The following is a 24,673-nucleotide window of genomic DNA, read 5'->3' as shown; positions in this document are numbered from 1 at the left end:
TTCAAAAAATGAATCAAAACACAAAATTCATGTAAACCAGGAAAGTATTTTCATACCTATAAACAATTTCTGAAATATATATAAAATCAATTTTTAAAAAGAATAGCCCAATAGGAAAATGAAACATGAACAAAACATAATCTTCCCTCAAGTCACAGATTTTGATAATGTATCTCACTAGCAAAGAAATGAAAGTCATAATTCCTTTTAATCCTTTTCTCACTAAAATTTTATGGTGGTTGGGGAAGGGAGTTAGTGGCACTAACCTGACAGTTATGACCAGGAATTTGCTTTGTCTCACTGCTAGTGTATTAGTAATCCAAGATCTCAGAATCACAATAGTAAAAAAACAAACAGGGGTCATTTTTTCCTAAATTATTCTATGTTCAGATGTGGAATTTCTGCCTCCCAAGAAGAAATGTGACTTCAGTTGGTACCGATGGACAGAAAATTCCATTTGTGTTATACAGGAGAAGTTTGGAATGCACTTAAAAGTTGATTTTTACACTTTGATTTCAAAGTGGAAAGAAACTGATCATGAATCTCTAATTTCATTCTTAAACCAGTAGGAGCTTAATGTTTTTGATTTAATTAATGCCCATTTTTTAATTTCAAAGGCTCTATTAAAAATTAGGATCCCAATCCCTTGTCCTCTAATTACCCGTGGACTTTACCAAGGTATAATGGGGTTTTATGCAAAATCCAATTAATCATGCAATCTTTTTTTTTAAACTATAACAAGGAGAAATGACACTCTACCTTTTTCACATATTATTGGTTATTATGGTCCAGAAATGCCAAATCTTTTTAAAGATGGTACAACTTTGAGTCTTTGGCTTAACTTTACAGGCTTGGGCTTTATGGCTTATCAATCTGCCATTTCATAGGAGAGCTGTGGTATATGGAACAGCTCAGAATTGAAGGCATCACATATGAACGATATGGAAACTTTAAGAAATGTCTGTATTGTATTTGAAGACTGTTTACCATAAATGTTAATTTGGTATGTTAACAACTGAATTAATGTAAAATCTTTTTATATAACATTGTAATCTCAGTTCAAAATTTAACTGAAAATATAAAGCCCAAATGATTTCTATATAGTAAATCAAACTGTAAAGGTTTAAAAAAAAATGAAAGTCAAACCAGTACCATTTTATTTCATTTTATTTTTAGAGGAAGAAAAGTTACTTAGGAGCTCACGGTTTCAGTTTCAGAGGTCTCAATCCACAAACAGCAGGCTCCATTCCTTGGGGCTCGAGATGAGGCAGAACATAATGGCACAAGAGTGTAGTGGAGGGAAGCAGCTCACAGGACAACAAGGAAGCAGAGAGAGAGAAGCTCCACTCACCAGATACAAATATATACCCAAAGCCACACCACCAATTCCCACCTCCTCCAGCCACACCTTACCACTTCAGTTACCACTCAGTTAATCCCTATTAGGGAATGAATTCACTGATTGGGTTAAGACTCTCACAACCCAATCATTTCTCCTCTGAACCATCTTGCATTGTCTCACACATGAGCTTTTGGGGGATACCTCACATTCAAACCACAACAAAAGCTCACACTCATCTGACAACACATTTAGTCCACTTCCAAGATTACCCAAAGTCTCAACAGTTCTGATATTGCTCAAAGTTCACGTCCAAAGTCTTCTCTGAGGCTCAAGGCAATCTCATATTCTGAGATCTTATAAATTAAAAGCAATTTATAAGTATCCAATATAGAATGGTACAGAGTATTTATTCCCATTCACAAAACTAGGAGCATAGAAAGAAGGGACAGAACCAAAGCAAGACTGAAATCCAGCTGGGCAAACAAGTCCTATAGCTCTGTGCCTGGCATATAGGGCACATGGCATGGTGATATTCTCTCCAAAGGGCTTGCGTAGTTCTGCCCCTGTGTCCTCATTGGTTCCAGCCAAAGTGGCCTTTCTGTTGGCTTTTCTCTGCTCAGTTCCTGCAGCTTTCCTAGGACTATGTCCCATGTTACTGGCATTTCTTAATCTTGGAAGTCTCCACTGCAGCTTCAGCTTCCTCCTCAAATCTCCACACATCACCTTCTCAGGGGCTGACTGCAGGGACTCCAGCACTGCTTCACTTTTCCTGGTCTCCCAGGCCTTCCTATGAAATCTTGGTGGAAGACTCCCTGACCCCTTCACTCCAGTATTCTGCATTCCTACAGAACCAGCATCATGTGGTTGATGCCAACGACTGCAGTCATCTCCAGCAGTAGCCAACCCTTCAGGAACCCTGGCTGAAGCAGCCTCTGAGTACCTGGGTGGCAGCTGAGCATGTTGAAAAAACTTCCTAGCCCCCCTTGAGCAAGAAGGATTCCCCATTGGTCTCTTCTCAAGAGAATTTTTACTTCCTTGAACTGGGGTGTGATCTTGCCCTCAAGTCATCTTTCTCACTGCCTCTAGGCAAAGTCTTTAGCATTTCTTTAGAGGTGGTAATGTCTTTAACAACTTCAACTTCCTTAACCCAGTTTTACTCTCACCTTTCAGGTCCAAGTTTTAAAATCTTTCTGCTCTGCTTTCTGCTCCTGATTATCATAATAAACTTAGCTAAAAGCCACCGGTAATATCCATGCCACCACCTGAATGTTATGCTGCCTAGCTATTTCTTCCACCAGATTAAGAAGTCCATCACTTTTTAAATCAGTTTCACAGAAAGTCTCAGGATATGGACAACATGCAGACAACTTATCAGCCAGAACATAACATGAATGGCCTCTAGTGTAATTACCAATGGAGTCCTCCTTTTCCACTAAACCTCTTGAGCCCTGCCTTCACTGTCCATGGTCCTATACCAGAATTGACCATTAAGCTCCACTTACAACAATCTAAAGCATTTCCAGCTTGCACTGCTAAACATCTCAAAATTTCTCCCACCATTTCTAAAAAGCTCAAAATGATTCTGAACCACATAGCCAGGTTAGTCACAGTAATGACCCCTCTTCTCAGTACCCATTTCTGTTTTGGTCAGCTTTTTGGCTGCTGTGACTAAAAGATCTGATCAGAATAATTGTAGAGAAGGAAAAGTTTATGGGGGAGAGGAGGGGCTCACAGTTTCAAAGGTCTTAGTCCATAGAAAGCTGGCTCCATTTCTTGGGGTTCAAGGTGAGACACAACATCATGGTGAAAGAGTATAGTGAATGGAAGCAGCTCACATAATGATAAGGAAACAGAGCGAGCATAGGTACAATTGAAAACTTAAATGGGTAAATTAGTGTTCATTGTGTTCCAATGAAACACAATGTTGATAAGAGCATGAGGAAAGATATTTTCAAACATGTTTTGGGGAGCAAAGACTTCCTTAAGGGTAAATGGACAATTTGTATCAAAATTTAACTATGAACTTAACCCTTTGCTCCAAAAAGCAATTCCACCTTAGGGAATTTCTCCTATAGATATACTAAGAAAAACTTACTGAGAAATGTAAACAGAGATGCTCCTTACAGTCTTGTTGATGAAATAAAATAAGTAAAGATAAGGACCAAAGCATCTCTAACTCAGAGATTTCTGAAACTGGGTAAGAACAGTCCCTATACCACATAGCTGTAATGAGGCTTTTCTTTTTGGTTTCTTTCACGATGTGTTTTCAATTTTTCATCTGATCTCTAAACAAAAAAAAACAACAACAAAAAAAGAGTTTTATTTGATTCTCCTCTTTCTTGAAATACAGACTTTCTTGAAATAGTTACTTTGAATGGGTTATATCCTAAATTTGACTTCACTCTGTTTGATGAAGGAATTCATCCTTGATTCACAGCTATTTTTCTTTTCAGAAATGACTACTATTGGTCTGGGGGTTGTAGCTCAGAGGTAGACAGCTTGCCTTGCACTTGTGAGGTACTGGGTTTAATTCTCAGCACTACATAAAAATAAATGAATAAAATTAAGGTATTGTGTCCATCTACAATAAAGAAAATATATTAAAAAATAAATGACTATTTACTAATCTCTAGATTCCTCCTACTTCATGGCATATGGGAGGTATCTCTTGATGTTGATGTGGTTTGTACAACTTTCTCTAGTTAACTAAGAAGGAATGGAAGTAGCTGAAGAGCCAGTGTTGGATTCTCTGTGCACTTGCTATCATGTTATAATCTAGATGGTAAAGCATCTGCTAGCCTAAGTCTCCATACAAAGACAGGGGAATTCCTCATTATTGCTGACAAATGTGTAGTTTGATAAGTAAAAAACATTTATTGTTTTAGGCCATGGGCATTTGGGGTTTGCTTGTCAGTTTTGCATAACCTACTCTATGCTGGCTAATGCCCTAATACGATTAATGATTATTTGCTAAATATACAAAATATTTTCATTTTCCTAAACATAGTAAACATTCACGAGTCCTCAAAGAAAACTAAATAAAACAGGTGCTTTGGGGTCCCACACTCTAGATCCCATCTGAGTTTATGAGTGATTAGAATCAAGGAGAATTTGAGATGTTTCCATTTCCCATGGGTAGCTTCCAAACTTTTCATGGCCAATGAATATCTGTCCATCTTATAAGTTCATCTAGAGTCATGGCATTCAAAGTCAAGTCAAAATTATTTATTTGGGTAGCCAGATAAGAAAACATGAAACTACTAATTTTTAAATCTTATTCTTTTTTAAAATGTCTTTTTGGGTGGGTTTTATATTTACAGAATGCTTTATTTAGTAGCACAGAGATATAATTCCTATGTAAATATGGGGCAACACACCAAACAGCCTTTTAGTGTAAAGTTTTTGCAATTCAAAAGCTTGATATTCTATGACTAATGGGAATGATCCCTGTTTCCTCAAGAGATATTTAGCATAAAGACATTTTATTTCAACACTTTGATACTTAAGTAACTTCAGACAAATGACAAACTCTTCATTTCTCACTTTTCTAAATTGTGAAATAGAAATAGTTTGCCTCATAATTTATGTAAAAATGGTCATATAAGTATGGTTTCATTTAATAACATTATAGGACTTTTGTGAGGACAAACTATGATAAGAAATGCATACAGAAAATACCAATACAAAACATACACAGAATAAAAGGTATACACAACAGTAAAAACTTTCATGTACTCAATCTTTGGCTCCTTCTTGGGTCAAATGAAAAGACAAATGCTAAGTGACTGGCAGGAAAATGCTTAAATCTACTTAGATACTTCCTTTCTCTAACACAATGGTGGACATTGCCTTTGAGATTGGGAATTATAATTGGATTATTCAGTTCTACAGAAAAAATAGATTCCCAAGCTGCTATTGTAGAGTCACTGCCATAGCTTCTTAATGACCATACAACAGACTGTACCCAAACTGAAGATAAGAAATTGAATTTAGAACCAACAAAATATGAAGTACACTGTGAAATTCAATAAAAATGTTAAATTTCCTAATAATTCCAGTAAAGAGAAAGAGAAACCAGGGCAGAAGAGGAACAACTGCCAACAAATGAGGCAGAACATGGAATTAATCATTCTTTTATAATAAATGAAGATGCTAAATTCATTATGTAGCCTTAAAAGAAAAAAGACTAAAAGATCAGGAAATAATCATCACTTTGCAAAAGTGGCCATAAAAGTCACAAAAAGATCAGCTCCACATATATAGGAGGGATGCTCAACAAAGCCAAATATTATGAGAGAATTTTTATGGAGCACAAAGTCAGTGCTGCTTGGAAGAAAGTCTCTGAGGAAGGGCTTATCTTTGAAAAAGGGAAATTATGGTACTATCCCTTTGATAAAAAGCAAAAATTTTTTTTCTGAAAATCCCTGGTTGTAATGTCAACTATTCAGAGTTCTCTAGATTCAGATGAAGCAAGATATTTTTTAGAAAACAAATTGTGAGTTGGGCATGATGGCCCACACCTCTCGTCCCAGTACTCAGGAGGCTGAGGAAGAAGGATCTCAAGTTCAAGGCCATCCTTAGAAACTTGGTGAGACTCTCTCAAAATTAAACATAAAAATGACTAGAAATGCAATGGTAAAGTGCCCTGGGCTCAATCTCTAATACAAAAGAAAAGAAAAGAAAATAGATTGTGTAAATAGATGTATGTTTGTGTTTATCTAATATATTTAGTATTTTTATAGTTATATCAATGTAGTAATCATTTCTATATAATCATAAAATACATCTATGTTTACATAATCAATATCTAAACATATTCATATAAGTTTATACTTAATAACATAGTAAACTCTATTGAGGAAGGAAACAGGGCTGAACCCTGGAACTTCCCACCATTTTGAGAGTGAATATAGGAAGAAAAAACAACAAGTAAGCACTGAAAGGTAATTATTGAGGGCAAGGAGAAAAATCTAAGGGCCTGTAGCATTCCAAAAGCCAAGAGAAGAAATGCTTCCAAAAGCAGAGTAACCAACTGGGTCAAATGCTGCTAAGATGCAAAAATAACAAGACAAAGATAATTGAACAAGACTGACCACTGGATTTCACAGAGAGTAGACTAATGATCTAAATATGCATCAGACAGTTAGGATAAAATCCTACCAGAAGGGGTTACAGTGAGGAAGAGAGATCAGAAAGTACAGAAAACAAATGCAAAGCTTTTTGGATACTTACACTCTGAGGAGAAAAAAAATGGAATAGTAGCCTCACAGGCCATGTAGTAGAGGAAAAGAGAATGAGTTTGATTGGTTTCACCTGGGTCACCTTTTGAGCTACTGGGAGAATCTAACTAGAAAATTAAAAAAAAAAAAAAAAAAAAACTAATTTGGAACTCCACTAGCAATGTCAAAGTGTGCCTTTTACCCCTCATCCACGCCAACATCTATTATTATTTGTGTTCTTGATAAGAGCCATTCTAATTGGAGTAAAATGAAATCTTAGAGTTTTTTTAATTTGCATTTCTCTAATTACTAGAGATATTGAACACTTTTTCATATATTTATTAATTGCCTGTATATCTTCTTCTGTAAAGTGTCTGTCCAGTTCCTTGGCCCATTTATTGTCACGAATGGCATGAATCTATATTGTGCACAACCACAGAAATGAAAATTTTACCCCATTTATGTACAATGAATCAAAATGCAGTCTGTAAAAATAAAAAATAATTAAAAAAGAATAATCACAAAAGAACAAAGTTACTATCAAATACAGTCAATAAAACACATTCTCAGAAATGATGAGAATGCTTACAAGGAAATAAAGATAATATGGGTAAAAAAAAACTAATGACATAGAAGAGAAGGCCAATTAATAACACAAAGTAGTGGAGAACAATGGGGCTTGTGGATTGTGCAAGAACTGTTTACCTGTCAACAGAGAGAAAAGCTGAATAGAGGTACCACACACAGGGAAGAGGGTTGATGCAATAGGAATGAAGTTTAGGGAAATTCTGTCTGATTATTTTAGACAGGGAACTTCAACATTTAGAGAAAGGATAAAGGATAAATCAAAGGTATTTCCAAAACTGTCATCAGAATGGTGGTTCCAGTAATAAAGTAAGCCTGTAGCCTCTACTTTCCAGATGATAAAACAGCCTTAAATAAATTAAGCCTGATGTAGCTAAGCAGTTTGAATTCAGAACCCAACTTTTAACCTAAAACTGCTTTAAACCCACACACACACACACACACACACACACACACACACACCAGTATTGGAGTGTGGTGCCATCAGAAAGCTGTATGGGTAGATTGTCTTTTTTTGAGAAAGCAAAACGAGGCCACATTGCTAAGCTGCTTCTATTTCTCCCTCATTTACCACTAGTAGCTTTAATTTCAGAAATATTTTTTTTGTCTTCAGAAACACTCAGTAAGCAATATCACTAACATACTAAATTTTATCATACCATCCCTAATAACCCTTTTAACTCGGCTCCTTATTATTCTCTCAAAATGTATGTTGGGAGTTCCTTGATTATGACTGGCTAAATACCAGGAGCACCTTTAAAACCACTTAGTATTTCAGTGTTAAAAACCCAGAGATAGGAGACCTGCTTGTGGAGGTCACATCACATCCTGGCACAGATGCTGAGGACATCATTATCCTGCTGATGATTAAGAAGGTGGGGTTTGAAAGGGAGACTCTGATGTTAAACACACTAACAAAGAAAATAAAATGATTTACTCAATAATGATATCTGAGATATAAGTAGTATATTTTATTTCTTAAGCCCAGGGGGGCAGGGAGGCAAGAAATGAGCTTTATGGATATTAAATTATCAATACTTCCTGCCTCTCCAAAATTGAGTCTGCCATAGAAAAGTCCTTTGCTCAATTTGAAAACTCATGAATACATATCAATTAACCATTACAGCCTAATATATATTTTAATAAGCATATTTCTGCACATAATTTAAACATGCTACATGTCCTTAAGAGTGAAAAAAGTATTTAAAATATATTTTAGGTTAAAAAATAACTTTAAAGCTGTAATAAAATAAAATAAATTACCAGTTCAAGACCATTTACTGATTAAGTACTCCTTTTGACTTTGCAAGTTCAAGGAGAAAAATACCTGAAGAATGTATATACATTCCATTGTCTGATGTATAAAAAATAAAAGAGTCAGAAAAAAAAAAGTGAGTCTAATGTTAATCATCTTAAGTGGAAATTTGTACTGTGGAAATCTTCAGAGAAAAGCTACAAAATGGAAATTATTCTGGGAAAATGTTCTAATGGAGAACAGTATCATGTGGAATGACCTCCCAACGGCCACTTGTGTGATGGCTAGGAAGCATCTCCTACATCACCACAAGTCAGAGACATCTCAGGGGTGTACTTCTTGACCTTTCCACTTCTGAAAATCAAGGAACAATATTATAAAGGAAGAAAAAAGGGAAGAAAGCCTTTAACTAACAGCAAATTATTTAATCCTGAGTAATGAACTCTCAGAAGCCCCATGGAACATGAGGAGGAAACCTGTAAGAAGCACATGGTGATTTTAGGCTCATTCTGTTGAATCAGAGTTTAACTTCAACAATGAACTTCACAAAACAAGCAAATCTGAATGAAACAATACTGGTCTGAAAACAGAGGCCCCTGCAAAAAAATACAACTTACTTATCTTCTCCAACAGAACATATGGCTTTGTAAAATTTATGCATCTATATTTACGAGTTAGACCCGTGACCCAAAACAATAGAGCACTTAAAGATGCTAACAATACAGTTATTAATGCAATTTTATTTTTAAATAAGGCACATCTATTCCTACAAAAATTTTACTGAAGTTCTTCTAAGATGTACAAATAAACATATATATTTGGTCTCTAAAATTCCATTGAAGGAAAAAGTAAGTCATTTTCTTCATTCATTCATAAATACTTTCACAGATACATGCATACTTTTTTTTACATCCCACACTGTCCCCATCAGACTATTTGTGAGAATGTAAAGACAGCAATGATCCTGTCAACTAGAACATAGGAGAGATGCCTTGCACCTGGGTTCCTCAGAATATGTATCCTCAACTTCCAAGTGGAATCCCTGTTCACCTGGAAGAGGTTCAGCTGCCTCATGACACCCCCAGGGCATAAGTATGTAAGACATTTTCCATTTCTGTCATCTGGCCTGCTCTCTATTGTCTCTAAAGTTTCCTCACTCATTTAAAGTTGGCAGAGATTTATCAATGACCAAAAAGAACACATAGATGACTGGGGTCACCTCAGTGGACAAGAGGATTTAATACTTCTGCATTGGAAATTAGGTCAACTATTGCTTTTGCTTTACCTACTCTAACTTTCTACATATTATAAACTGGCCCTTACCTATTTCATCTTTTCTCTGTTTCTTTTCCAATCACTAACCTTTCTACTTGCTCTTGTTACTGCTCTAACCCATGCTAGTCCAACCTGTGCTACATCCCATCTACAACCATGTTACTTGATGAACATAACAGAACACTAAAACCTACATTTGTATAAGAAAACCCCTGATCCAGGAACCATGCTAAGCAGTTTCCTATATTATCTCACTTAATTCTCACAATAAACCTACAAAGAAATTCCCATTTTGTCAATAAAGAAAATAAGATTTGCTAAGTGAGATAAGCCAATCTCAAAAAACTAAAGGACGAATGATCTCGCTGATAAGCGGATGAGGACATATAATGGGGGTGGGAGGGGTTAGCATTAGGTTTAGGGTTAGGTTTAGAGTTAGGCTAAGGAGAGCGGTAAGAATGAAGGAAAGAAGGACTGTATAAAGGGAAAAGGGTGGGAGGGGTGGGGGGGAAGGGGAAAAAAAAGAAACATCATTACCCTATGTAAACGTAAAAAAATAAATAAAAAAAAAAGAAAATAAGATTTGAAGACATTAACTTGTCCAAGACTAAACACTTTGAAAATAGCTGACCCATCACACTCAAGAGATATGCTTTAAATAGTTGCAATTTTATGCAGCCATAAAAACATAAGATGGATAGTTTAGATCACTGTTTCTCAGATGTGAATGCTGTGCATGTTATTTTCCAAAGGTAAAAATTTTGTGAAGTTGGCAATAGAAGATTACTATAGGGTTTTTATCAGGATCAAATAGCAGAATGCCGTCATGAAAACTGGAAATGAGATTGTGTCCTAGGAATTAAGCTAACAAATCAACATAGGAATCCAAACAAATACAAATGGGCATCTTGGGCAGGGAAAAGTACCAGGAGTCAGTAGGCACTGACTGTGCCCACGGGAAGGTACTAACAGATTTAAAGGACATGTACTTCAATAGGAAGCATGGCAAATCTCAGAGTTGTAAATAGAGCCAGTAATTGAAATGTGTGTACCCATCAACACCCTATGGGAGAAGTCAGGTAGAGCTAAACAAGTAGATCACTTGCCAGAAAAATGGAGATGGTCATGCAGGCACTGGGCTTCCTTACTCTAACACATTACCACATTATATTGATCTGCTTCACTCCCCTCTGCAAAGGGAGCTTAACCGTAGAGAGAACATGCCAGCTGGGCAATGCAGACATTTGCTTCATCTGATGGGAGTCATCTAGTGATAAAAGCCCTCTGTGAGTTCTGCTGGTCAAGGGCCACTGATAATTTGTGAGTCATAAATCTTATAATTCACTAAGATGAACACTACAAATGAAGCCATCATAGATAACATTCTCATTTTTGAATTACTAATACCACTGACCCATTTTTATCTGTGTGTATTTACCTTTTGGCCATCCCTCCCTGGTTCTCCTTTGTAACCTGGTAGTCCTTGAGATCCCTAAATTAACCACAAAAATAAGTTGTTAATTATGTCTTTGGTTCACTAGAAATGAGATTCATAGACTGTGTACAAATGGATCACACACCTGCATTCCTGGAGGTCCTGGAACACCTGGTGATCCTGAGATTCCCTGATATCCCTAAAGAAAAAGAAATAATAAATAATTGATATTTCATCATATTTACAAAGAGTAGCTTTCCATTTCAGGATTTATTTATGTCTCAAGTTTCTCATACTTAAAATTTCACATTGTGACTGTTTACAAAACCAAAATAGGAAAGCATAAAATGCTTCATAAAGTATGCATACCCCCCAATCTTAATGATATCCTTTGAAAAACATATTGAGAAAGGTTTTTAATTTCTCTAGATTAATAAAAAATATACACAGATCCTTAAATTAAAAGGAAGGCTTTGGCATGGAAACACTGAGTCAATGTTCTACAAATACAGAGCCCCTAAAGAAATGTTCTGCACATTAGGAGCACATTCAACACATTTAAGAGAGGATTAGACACATGTAAAACATTTTTTAAACTGCCTGATTAATGGTAATCTAAATTAATCCTTGGAATTAAGTAAATCTTGATGAATGTTATTCTTTAGGTTAAGTCTATAACAACCTTCAGATTGCTCAGTTTATAAAGCCACCACTAAACCCAAGAACATGGTTGTAAAATGTTCCCCCTCAATCCCCAAAGCAATAATGTCTGCTAAGGGTGGGAGAAAGGGGAGTCATTTTTAATTCCACTGCTTTTTACACATCCCTCCAAAAACTGGACCCTTGGTAAAACAGCATAACTCTTTCAGACAGAAGTAAATTATTCATCTTTGTTCAGCACTAGGCAACTAAAATCTTCACAATCTTGAAAACCTTGAATATTTATTTAGGTTTCCTGGAGCCAGCATCAGGTTAATTTAGACCACTTAGCACCTACAAACACATTTGACACTCTTTCATCTTCTATCATTCTCTTCTCTGTTTGGATACAAGTATCCATGGTCAATAGTATTAATGCAGATCTCATTATGGTTTCCAAGTACATCCTCATTCTTAAATCCAAAAGCTTCAATTCCATGTGCTATTTATGCATATCTATTCTAGGCTTCTTAGTCATCTACTCATTTGTCAGTATATTTTAACTATAATTTTAGAGGCATTATAATTCCCTGATTTTCTACTATTTTTAAATATTCCTTCTAATATTCTTTGCTGGCTGTAACTATAATAATATGGTCATCTCTGAAAATTCAATCTTAGATTACTGTTATTCTCCCTTTACATGGATTTATATCTCCTCTCTTATAAAATGCTTTCTCAATTACTTTCAGAATGATAATGACTATAGAAATTTTATTATCAACCACCATCTTTTCCTTCATATCCCATTCAATTCTTCACAAGATATATTATTATGCTTTCTCCATGATTTCTCAAATTCAAAATTTTCTCAAGTCCCTTTGTCCAATCCTCAAATATTTCACTTCACCAAATAATTGGTCTCATAATCAACTTTTCCATACTGCATGTAAGGCAAACTGCAATTTTCAAGCCCACCATCTGCTCCCTGGACTGGCAGCATTTCTGTTTCAGGGATTATGTATCCCCTTGAGATGATGAACCAAGTCCAATTCTTTTCTGCATTTAGAGCATTGAACACATTGTTAGGCACATTTTTATTGGTCAAACATTAGAAGAATTCATCTTTCGGTTATCCACACTACATACAAGCACATAAAATCTCTTTGTCCATGTGTCGCTTACAGTACAAAATTTAGTAATATAATGTAGTTCATGTTCTCAAGATCAATCAAAAGAATGAAGAAAGTCTCTCTACCACTCCTGTTATTTTTGAATTTCCTTCCTTCAACCACTTAGGAACAAGAGCTAAAAATAAATTTAAACTCTGTCAGTGCTATCAATGAACAGAACTAGATTATTTATAAATGCCACCACTTAGAATGTCTGTCGATTCCTTTAAAGCCCTCTGTTGTTCTTTGGGTAATCCAAGATGATTTACAGCAGGCCCTAGTAACTGGGGGGGGGGGGGGGGGTAGCAAAGATTTATATTATATTTATCAAGTCCACATGGAATACTTTATATCTATTAATCCGTATAATCCTCAAAACTACTCTTTAGTGTAGGTTTTAAAGTATACCCATTTCAGATTAGGAAACTAAGGCACAGAAGGTTAAGTAACTCGCCTGAAGTTACCTAGTAACCTGGCAGAGCCAGTAAGAACAACCTCTATCAGAAAAATGCTTCAGAGGGAATCAGATCTGATCATTCTAGAATGACTCGTCAGATTTACAGAGGTCCGTTTTTCCAGACTGTTTTTAAATTGTTTACAATTTTGAATGCCCAGAGGAAAGGAATGTTCATAAAATTCCTCAAAAGAAAGTTACCACGGAGATTGGCTATTGATCAAAATGGCTGGTCATCTACAAAGTTCACATTAAATGAATTATTTTTCTATCAGATTTTTCCAAAAGTTAAATCAAATGTCATATCTGCTTTATGACTTTTAAGAAAATTAATATTTATTATAGAGCAAAGCTGTTATTCTGTCTCTCATCTTTGAGAAGTTTGATTTGATGTATTTAATATAGAGAATGAATCGTTTTTCAATGGGATAAAAAATGTGGAGTTGCCCCAAACTTGTTCCCAGTTTACCTCTGACTCATAACATGACCTCAAGTAGAGTCAACAAATCCCCAAATCCGGGGAGGCAACACAGTGAAGTGGAAAGACAATGAATTTTGAATTTGGAAAAGACCTGGGGCTGAATTTTTGCTCCTCCCTTTACTTTCTATGGGATTTTGGCTAAGCCACTTGACCTACCAAAGTCTTGGTTTTATACCACAAGATACAATAATAATACCCACTTCACTTTTGAAAAGAAAGAAAGTGTAGTCACAGTGAAGATGTCCAGCATATGTTAGGAACTCAATCAATGAATATTTCTTTACTTCAGACTCAATGACTAAGATCCAAAACCTCAAGAATACTTTTGCAAAATGTTACTCTATATGTTTAACAGTCATCATTAGTCCATTGGGAAGAACAGGTTCTCGTTATCCTAATTTTGACTTAAGCCCTTTCAACATTTACACAGAACTATGCTGAACATACAAACATGGTCTCAGTATGTTTCATGGCAGCTGCTTGTCTGTTTTGGGAAAAAGTGCAATGTAAGAATAATAAGCACTTCCCACAATATGAGAGTGTAGTGGGATATGTCTTCTTTAAACTCACAATGAGATGCATTCCTGAAATCTTAGCCGCAGAAAGAAATTCAAAGATTATTTTAGAAGTGAGAGGAAACATGCTTAGTAACAAAATAAAACCATAACCACATCCAACCTGGGGGATCCCCAGGCAAAACTCCAGCAGAAATTGGATAAAATTCAGAGAGACAAATTTTGGGCGAAAAATCAGGAAAATAAAGGTTAACAGGGAGAAATGTTACAACACAACAATTTCCAAGAGGAGCAAGGAATAAAACATTGGTTGACTCATAGTAGGGTACACTAAAACAAGAAAAGTACCCTAAAATAGGAAAAATTATAAACTTTTCCTATAGTTTACTGAGCGTTTGTTTTCTGAAAACATGAGTTTCTGTGTTTCATTTACAACTGCATCTTTCCTATGATATTTTGACTGATTAACACTGTTTGATATGAATTTTGCCATTTTGTAATTATTAGCAGATCCAAATACCACCCCACCCCCACCCACAAGATTTCTGACTTAGGTCTTTTCCATGTTCAGTCTCTTTGCAAATGAGTCATTTTTTAGGAAAGAAATATTCTCACTGCCAAATTGTAGGGTTTAAGAATACAGAATCAATTTAATTTTGTTCCATGAATCATAGTTACATTGCTCCAGGAAAGATATATAGCATTGAAATGGATATTAAAGAAACAAAATCCTCAAATGTGTAGAGGTCACCATTTTTTCTGAGCCTAATTCTAATCATTACATAAAAACACACTTAAACTAAATAGCACAATGTATAGCTTTTAAAGTAATGAGGAAGACAAATTATTTTCCTTTAATATTATAAACTTAAAATGAGAATAAATTCCAGAGAAATCATTTTGATCTCACCCTCCTTTTAAAAATGGAAGAATGTGATTTCAAGTTTATTTTATTACATAATTTTCTTCAAAATTTTCCAAAATTCCAACAGACACTCTTTGGTACAGAGCCAGGAAAACTAGGTAACAAAAATCAAGTGTGTACTTTTAATGTTCTATCTGGTCTTCTAGTCTGGCAAACTTCATAGTTCTATGCAAAGAAACTCCAATAAAATTCATAAATCTTTGTCTTTCCAAATATAACTAATACAGAAACTAGTTTCTTTGCTACCTAACTCAATTATTAGATAAGTATTTGATATGATTTAACTGATCACTCAAATTATATAACACAATCACATTAATATATATAAAATTAGACCTGAGCTAAGTTCTCAGGAAACTGTGATGCAATTGGAGCTAAAGAATAGGCAGCAAGAGGAAGCTTTGCTATTAAACAAGCTCAAAAGAATAGAAAATGAAGAACAATTCACAAGAGGATGCCCTTCAATATACTATGTAGCAAGATAGGTCCACAGAGCCAGAAAGACAGCAACTAAGGTAGTCTGAAACAACAGAGTAGAGGTTACACGTGCAGCTTGTGAGTTTTAAGGAGGACAATGATCTTTACCCAAGCCACTGAAGTCGTTTAAAGAAGGAGGATCACACAATCATAGTGAGCTCTGAAGAGATCACTTGCTATACTGTGGAGGAGAAGTTAAAGGGGGCAAGGGACAGCTATGGAAATCAGACGGGAGTCTCCCACAGGGGACAAACAGCAGGAGGTTCAACCTGAGTCCACTCACTGTATGGGTTCTAAGCTGATGATAGGTTGTGGGAGGTATAGATTCTGAAGTTGTGAAAGGATGCCCAGGTCTCTGGCTCCAGCCATGTCACTGCTGATGAAGCCTCTGATGAAGAGAGGCACTCTGGGGGAAAATGGAGTTGAATTGATGGCAAAGTATAAAGTAACACAAAATTAAAATATTTCATGGACTAATATAAAAATATATTTGACAGTGAAGTAAACAGAATTTTCACTTCAAATTAAAGAAAACTACATTTACTATAAAGGAAATTTCTAAATCTTATTCTGCCTCCCCTAAGGAAAGGTGTATGAAAGATTAATACGAAACATCATCATCTGATTTTCTATAACAACTTGCCTTGAGCTAAGCACATAAATGAAGAAAAGTACTGTCTATCTTTGACAAATAATCTCTGCAGAGAAAGCTAGTTCTTAGACCTGCAGAATTAATTAAACTTCAGTGAAGTGCTTCATTCCCTAAGTAAGGTTACACTTAAAGTTATAACAGCCTTTTTAAAAAGGAGAATGCACAACCTTTCCCCCCTCTCTGTACAAAGGATTGAATCCAGGACCTCGCATATACTAGCCAAGTGTTTCTATGACTGAGCTATGTCCCTGGCCCTTTTTATTTTGAGTCAGGGTCTTGATAAGTTGCCCAGACTGGCTCACACCTTTGATTGTCCTGCCTTTAGCCTCTCAAGTTGCTGGAATCACAGAAGTGTACCACTACACCTGGCTAAAAATGCACAATTTTTTTAAAGGTAACTGATGCCATTTTTAATAATTCTTACTTTGCAACCTAAATTTTTCATGTTTCAATAGCCAATCCCCATTCCATCTCTTGTGGTCCTATGATGTCTTTTCCCACAGTATTCAATACCATGTGATTGTGTGTGTGTGTGTGTGTGTGTGTGTGTATGTGCATATCTCTGTGTTTACTATCTGTCTCTGTACAATGGAATATGAGCTTCAAAATGTCAGGGGATTTGTTTGTTTGTTTACCACTCCATTTCCTTAGCCTAGAAGATTGCAAGGAACACAGTAAACCCCAACACACACAAGGTACATGAGTAAATGAATAAGTAAGCAAACAAACAAATGAATATTGAATCCAGTCAGTTGTCACTGCTGAGCACTATAATGGTAGAAATAGCTCTGCCACAGCCCTGCAGTCACACAGGTTGCAATTAAAAGATGATACAACATAAGAACTTATCCTTAACATCACAATACTACATGTGTCACTGAAGAATTTCTTGAAGATTTTAATATACAAATAGCATTAATGTGTGCATATAATGTATGCACACATTATCACATTATATATACTACCTATGATATGTAAAACATAAGTAACCAACCTAGAAGACAAGAGATAAACAGGGAAATAGTCACATGATTTCTATACGAGAAGAATATAGAAAAGAATGACTTAGCTAGCCAGGTAAGCTTTACCAAGAAAGTCTTAAGAAGACCTAAGGTTGATTTTTTGGGTTCCCCCCACCCTTTGGTAGTGCACTATCAAAAGGCACTCTACCACTGAGCAACACAGCCCCATCCCTTTTTATTTTGAGACAAGTTCTCACTAAGTTGTCCAGGTGTTTTCTTTTAAAAAAATAAGTTAGATCACATCACTTCAATCCTCCTGTCTCATCCTCCTGAGTAGCTAGGATTACAGGTGAGCTCCACTGTATCCAGTGAAGACATAAGTTTTAAATAATATTTTATTGCAGAAAAGGGAAATAAATTGCCCAAATGTAGAATGATTCATTCAAGGAAAATGACCCATCTTTTAGTTTATCAGTGAGACTCATGAGGGGAGAGGGAAGAAAGGAGAAAGAAGGAGAGAGGAGGGAGAGGAAGAAAGGAGAGGGAGGGAAAAGAAAGAGAGCGAAGGAGAGAGGAAGAGAGTTAAATGACAGTGGAGAAAATGAGACAATAGATCTTTTTGCTAAGGAGCATAGAATGAAATGAAGGACATTCAGGCAGACACTCTTCTCTCCAAAAGGAGGTTCCATACATTTCACAGTTACACTGCCTCTTATAATTCTCTTCTCCAAGTTAAATAACAGCTGTCCCTTTAGCCTTCATCTTGATATATCCCATTTTTCAGTTCTTTAATCATCACGGTACTCAGCTCCCAACTCCCCACAGCTCTTAAACTGTTGGGTTCCCAGTTGGCACCACATTCCGTGAAGGGTCTGAAAGCAGGAAGGCATGAAGAGCTTGTCTCACAGGTCGTATGTTTTACTATGCATCCCTTCCCTGTCAAGCTTACTCTGCACACCTCAGGGCTGGTTTACCTCACTTTCCTCTTATTCTTGACATGATTCCTGAATATCTGGAAACAGTATCTTTTGTTTGGGCTAACACCTGAAGTTCAAGAACTCCTCCCTCACAGACTGTCTTTTGAACTCTTGCACTCTCCCAGTTACTCTCTTCTGAATGAATTTTAGTTCCTACATGTCTCTGAACATGGAATTCTGAACCAAATCCAGCATGCCAGAGGCAGGACTGTTATCCTTCTCGGTGTGCATGTTACACATCTACTGCCTGTGCCAAAACCTGCATCTGCCTTTTAGGCAACCTTATTATATATATGGATCCCATTTTCACCACAGTTAATTAATAGCTCATGGTCAAGTAGGAGCCACATAGTCACTGTGGTTCAATATCACTATGTTAGGACAGCCTAGTCTCCAAATTCCCCCAAGTCTTTGGGATCTTCATGTCACCCCAAATGCTAAAATAAATTCCCAATAAAATAAAAACTTAAAGGTCATTAAGATCAAAATACAGTTCAATTAAAGTAAATGCACATAGAGTTTAGAATGTTCCAAAAAAAATAACATTAGAAGAAACAAAAAGAGGAAACATTTGATTTTGGGAATTTTTATATTTCTAAGAATTAAAAGAAAAATTATAAGCCAAATGAGTAGTCAAAATAAATACATACAACATATATAATAAAGGATTAATGTTCTCAAAGCATAAAAAGCTCTTAATGATTGACAGGAAAAAACTCAATTGTCACTACAGTAAACAAAGGACAAGAAAGGACACTTTGCAAGAAAGGGATCTCACCCTGAATGTCAGACTTCCTCTATTCTATTGCCCACTCTAAATTTCTATTGAATGTCTCCCATACAGATTTAACATATTCCAAAACCACTCATGACTTCCCTCATCCAGTTATTGCCCACCATTCTTCCACACCCCATTAGCTTCCCCTGATTTCCCTCTTACTCTCCAACCCACATCCAACACAGCAGCAAATCCTGTCAGCTCTAACTTCAAAACACCCCAGGGACATGAGCAGCCCTCTTCACCTCGGCACCACCACCCTGATCCTGACAGCCATCCCCTCGTTCCTGGAGTACTGTAGAAACTTCCTGGCTGTTCTCCCTGCCTTTGCCCTCATCACCCTAACAATCTCAACCCAGAAGCCAGAATAATTTCTTTTAAAAAAATAAGTTAGATCACATCACTTCTCTGTATCGGTGGGTCTGGAACTCACTCCAACTGAAAGCAACGTTATCTCCGTGGCCAGATTTATGTGATCCTCCCTCCATTCTCTGTCCTACCTATCCAAATTCATTTCCTACTAACCTTCTCCTAAATATACTTAATACTTTGACAAGTCATATATTTTTTCCAGTTCTCCACCTATACTGACTACCACATCTGTAAGGTTCAATTCTCCTCAAAGCTGGTATCTCCAGCCCACTCGGCAGCACATTCAAACGGGGCAAGGCAAGCGGGACTGAACCACTGGGTATCATCTGCTGGCCAACCCACTGTTTGTCTGCTGGCAGCCCCATGCTGTCAGTCTCACCAACTTACTTCTTAAAACCACGATATGAAAAATCATCTCCAGTATTCTATGACCTGGTCTATCTCACCTATCTCAGAAATACAGTGGATTTCATGGAATCAGGAAATCAGACTGAAAGAGAAACTGGTCCTTACCAGGCAATATCTTCTCATTTCCTGGATGAAGGAACTGAAAACCATAAAAGCAAAGCAACTCTGTAAACAGAGAGCAATACAGGCCCAGATCTGTCCAATTACTAGCTAGGGCTTTTGTTTCAGTAAAGTACTTCATGAAGTTACTAATAATGACAGAAAACAGAAATAGGCACTGTTAAAATATAAAGTCTTCCAAAACCTTAAACTAGTCCTATTTGTGTTTCCACATATGGCCTTCTTTAACAAATCAATGTCCTATCAGTATAATGTCTGTACCCTGAATTACCTAGAAGACTAAATACTTTCCCCATCTTTCTTTTTATAATAGTAAAATAATAAATAGTAATATATTCAGACGCTTTACCATAGAAGTTAGTGGACTGAAAGAGAAGTGAGAAAGAAATGGAAGGATTAGAAATCGCTCTTAAATTTTGGTTGAACCACTTTCCTTACAAAAATTAGTATTTCTCCAGAGTGGAATAATTTACTATTTAAAGCTCCAGTTGACTTGGCCTGGTTATAATGTGTGAAAGAGAGTCAAATTGCTTATTGAGGGGGATTGTACAGAACCAAATCCAAACAAAGCAGAATTCCCTGCAAACTGTTCCATCCAAGTTTCCTTGGTCCAGATGGCTCCAAGAGCCAGCCAGAGGCTCCACCCACACCTTCCCACTCCAGCTGGGTGCTGGCCCTGGACACACACTAATGACCCTCAGCTGTTCTGGCTCGCAGGCTTGCTTTCTCTTCTTGCTTGGCCACCCAATCTCACATCTCCTGCAGAGGGAGAGAAACGGGGGCAGGGTGGGGGAAATTTAAGAAAAAAAATCATACTTTAGGGAAAACAGGATTTGGGTTTATATCTCAGTTTCTTATTGCTGCTGTAACAAATTAACCCAAACGTAGTGGCTTAAAACAACACAAACTTATTATTTTATAGTTCTGGAGGTCAGAAGTCTGAAAGAGGTCTTAGGGAGCTAAATCAAGGTGTCAGCAGGGCTGTGCTCCTTCTGGAGGCTCTAAGGGAGAATCCATCCCTTCCCTTTTCCAGCTTCTGGAGGCTTCTTTTGATCTCTTGGCTCCTGCACACCTCACTCCCATCTCTGCTTTCATCATCATCATCATCAAAAACCTTTCCCTGACTCACATTCCTGCTTCCCTCTTTAAAGACCCTTTTGATTTCACTGGGACATCCAGATAATTCAAAATAATTCCATCTCCATATCCTAATCACACCTGCAAAGTGTCTTCGGCCATATGAGACAACATTTTCATGAGTGTTGAAAATTGGGACATGAACATGTAGGGGACTGTGATTCTGACTACCACAGTTGTTCATTTGTTCTCCTTGATTCTACTGTCAGATACTACATAGTTATACCTGACATAAAATTATACACACATATACAAAACATATCTACATATGTGCTGAATTAGATGAGGCAATTAGTCTTCTATATCTTAAATCAGATCATAGAGTAAAATCCAAGATTATTATATTAAGCTAACTATAATTAATCCCCAGCACTTTATTCAAGGAAAGATTTTTTTTTTTTAGATTTTTTAAAGTAAACAGGGCTCATAGCCCATGGAGGGCCTGATCAGCACTCCCCTCCAAACATTGCCTAGGGTATTTTATCACTGAAAAAAGCAAAGGTTGAAATAATTTAGCAGTGTTGTGTCAGGAATGTGCCACATCCTTACGCAGTGTCGACAGGTGACACATCAGCCTATAAAGTACACCTGTTTGGGAGCTGGTACATCACTTCAGCTGCCAGTCATAGTAATAGTAGAGCCCAGGAAAGGAACCTCCAGGCAAGAGGGCTCACATTTATAAAAACTGTCTCACCCAAGTGTGATTAGGGCAGAACTCACACAGGACCTCAGGGAAGTATCTTAGAGGGACTAAGAGCTGCAGTGAGAAAATGCAGAAGATCATATGACAACTTATGTTAAAGTGAAAAAAGGATGGATTAGAACAGAAATTACAAGGTATCCTTATCACAAAACAGAGGCTAAAGATAAATTCAAAAGGGGAGGTGTTTCAGTTTATATTTGAATTAAACTGAACTCAATATAAGCAGTCTGATAATTTTTCTCAACCTCTTCCCCAAAAATACATATCCTATCTGTTTCTATACTTATAGGCTACATAAAAGTTGACTGTCCACACTCTTATCAAGGTCAAACTTTTGTTTTCTAACTGGAGCTAATGCCCTCCCATCTACCCCTTTTCCTCCATCTACTGCCTCCCAAATCTCCCATTTTTTTTCCTTTTACCTCATTTTCATCATCATAAAACTGCTACAACACTCCCCAACATTAAAAAAAACTACTCTCATTCTACGTCATCCCCATTCTACTGCTCCATTTCTCTGCTCCCTTTAATATCCTTAGGGAAAACATCTACACTCAGTTACCACTTTTTTCCCCACTCATCCCAGGAACCTCTTCCAATTCAGTTTTGTACCCACCCTCCCAGAAGCACCATCATCAAGGTCTTTAGTAACAATCATATAGCAGATTCAACAGTCTAATCAAAAGCCTCAACTTTTTATCACCTCTTGACAACAGTGACACAACTGTCCCACTCCTTGGATGCCACACTCTCCTGGTTTCCTGCCTACCTCACTGATCAGTACTTCCTGACTTCCTTGGCTGATCCTCTGCCTCTTATTCCTCAGTCCACGATCTCCTTCTCTTCTCTATCTGTACTCATCCCCTAAATGATCTCATTCACTCCCATGGCCTTGAATACAGTTATATGGTGATTCACAACTAGAGTTTCCAAATGTTCAAAACTGCATTCTTGATTCTCCCCACAAAATTTACATCTCTCACAGCTTTTCCCAGTACAGTATATGACACCACAATTAACCCAGTTACTCAAACTAAAATCCTTTGTGATTTCTTTAACATCTCTCTTTTATACCCCATATATAAATTTGTTGGCACTGTGGTCAGCTTTCAGTTAGATGGTAATTCAGAATCTGACTACTTTTGTGTTCTGCCATATCACCCTAGTCCAAGCTTCTTACCTCTCACTTAGAATCATGAAATAATCTCCTACAGAGTCTTCCTCCCTGCACAATTGCCCCCATGTAATCTACTCTCCAGGTAATTTCATATTTATCCTTTGAAACTGTAAATCCAATTAAGTCACTTCCTTTCTCAAAATCCCTAGGTGCCATCACACTCAGAATAAACCCCCCATGGTCAGCTAAGCAGCATAGTTCCAATCACACAAAAGCTCCAGGTTTTCTGCAGTTCCCAGTGGCCATTCCTTCATTACCTATTTCCTCTCTAGAGGGGTTTACCTTCTATCTAAGTCCTTCCCACGCAACACTAGAGTCAAAGGTCTCAGTATATTAACACATTTTCAAAAGTTGACTAGTTTCTTTTATGTTGTTGTTCTTATTTGTCTTGTTTTGTTTTTATATTAAATCCATTAGGAAACTTTTTTCAGGGAATTAAGTAACTCTCCTCAAGGTTGAAGTCTTGATGATTCAACATAAGGTCTCTGGTTCTTTCTTTGAACAGCAACATCAACATCATCACTATCATCATCACTATCATCATCACCATCATCATCACCATCACCACCACCATCACCACCACCACCACCACTGTAATCATCATTTTGGTACCATTTGGGCTTGAACTCAGGGGTACTTAAACATTGAGCCATATCCCCAGGCCTTTTTATTTTGGGACAGAGTCTCAGTAAGTTGCTTATGGCCTCACTAAGTTGCTGAAGCTGGCTTTGAACTTTCAATCCTACTACCTTAGCCTCCCAAGTCACTAGGATTACAGTTATGTGCCACTGAGCCCGACTTCTTGAACATTATTGACTCGCAGTACAAATCTTCCCACACTTTCATGGTAAAGTCTCTAAGAGGAAACATTTCTTGGTGACAACTATTTTTTAATATTCCAAAGCTAATTCTTGATGTCTTCTTCAAACATGCTGACAGATGACTTACCTATAAATATTTGCCTAAAATGTGTTAAAGTTGATTTGCATTCCCTTCCAATGTCCCCAAAGTTCTCTCAAACCTTAGAGGATATTATTTATTTAGTCAGATTATAAGTGTGCTCCAGGGCACATATTCTTAGAAAAATAACATCACCTTTGAAAAGACGTTTAAGTTGAAAACCTCTATATTACATGAAGGGAAAAGACAAAAGGATTTATCATGATACTGAAATTCACCAGTCAATTTTTTTTATTGTAGTAAAGACATATACAATTATGAAGTAAGATCACCAAAAGTGTCTAGAACAGTAAAATGAGCACAATCCCTGCACTCATATGCCACCTGTAGTCACAAACAAAGCAAGCTGGAGAACCTCATCACATCTGATCCCCAGGCAAGTCCTATGTCAAGAATGCTGCTTCTGTTGGTCAAGCTGACCTTCATGTTTCCTTCATCTTGACTAAATTTAGGTCAGTATCTTCCTTACTCTACTTGATTTAGCTTTTCTTAGAGCATTTACCTTAGAAAATGTGTGAGTTCTTTCTCTCTTTGAGATACAAATCTTTTAAATAGTTTCTTACTAGTTTTACAACCTAGGAATGGTTTCTTGAGGACCTCCTTGCCATCCCTTTGAAAAAAAATCATCAGGGAAAACATCATCCTGGTCTTCC

The 24,673-nt window shown here is 36.8% G+C and overlaps 1 protein-coding gene across 1 annotated transcript in view; it reads right to left on the bottom strand.

Annotated features, from left to right (window-relative positions):
* Col21a1 (collagen type XXI alpha 1 chain) overlaps positions 1 to 24,673 on the bottom strand; it is a 168,584-nt gene that overhangs the window by 57,688 nt on the left and 86,223 nt on the right. Inside the window, 2 exon segments of the mRNA XM_047559626.1 lie at positions 11,115 to 11,168; positions 11,257 to 11,310. Coding sequence (XP_047415582.1) covers positions 11,115 to 11,168; positions 11,257 to 11,310 — 108 coding nt within the window.

The sequence above is a fragment of the Sciurus carolinensis genome, chromosome 7 (assembly GCF_902686445.1).
Source record: "Sciurus carolinensis chromosome 7, mSciCar1.2, whole genome shotgun sequence".
Classification (NCBI taxonomy): domain Eukaryota; kingdom Metazoa; phylum Chordata; class Mammalia; order Rodentia; family Sciuridae; genus Sciurus; species Sciurus carolinensis.
Note: the sequence above shows the minus strand (reverse complement) of the source record. Positions and strands in the feature narration are given on the sequence as shown.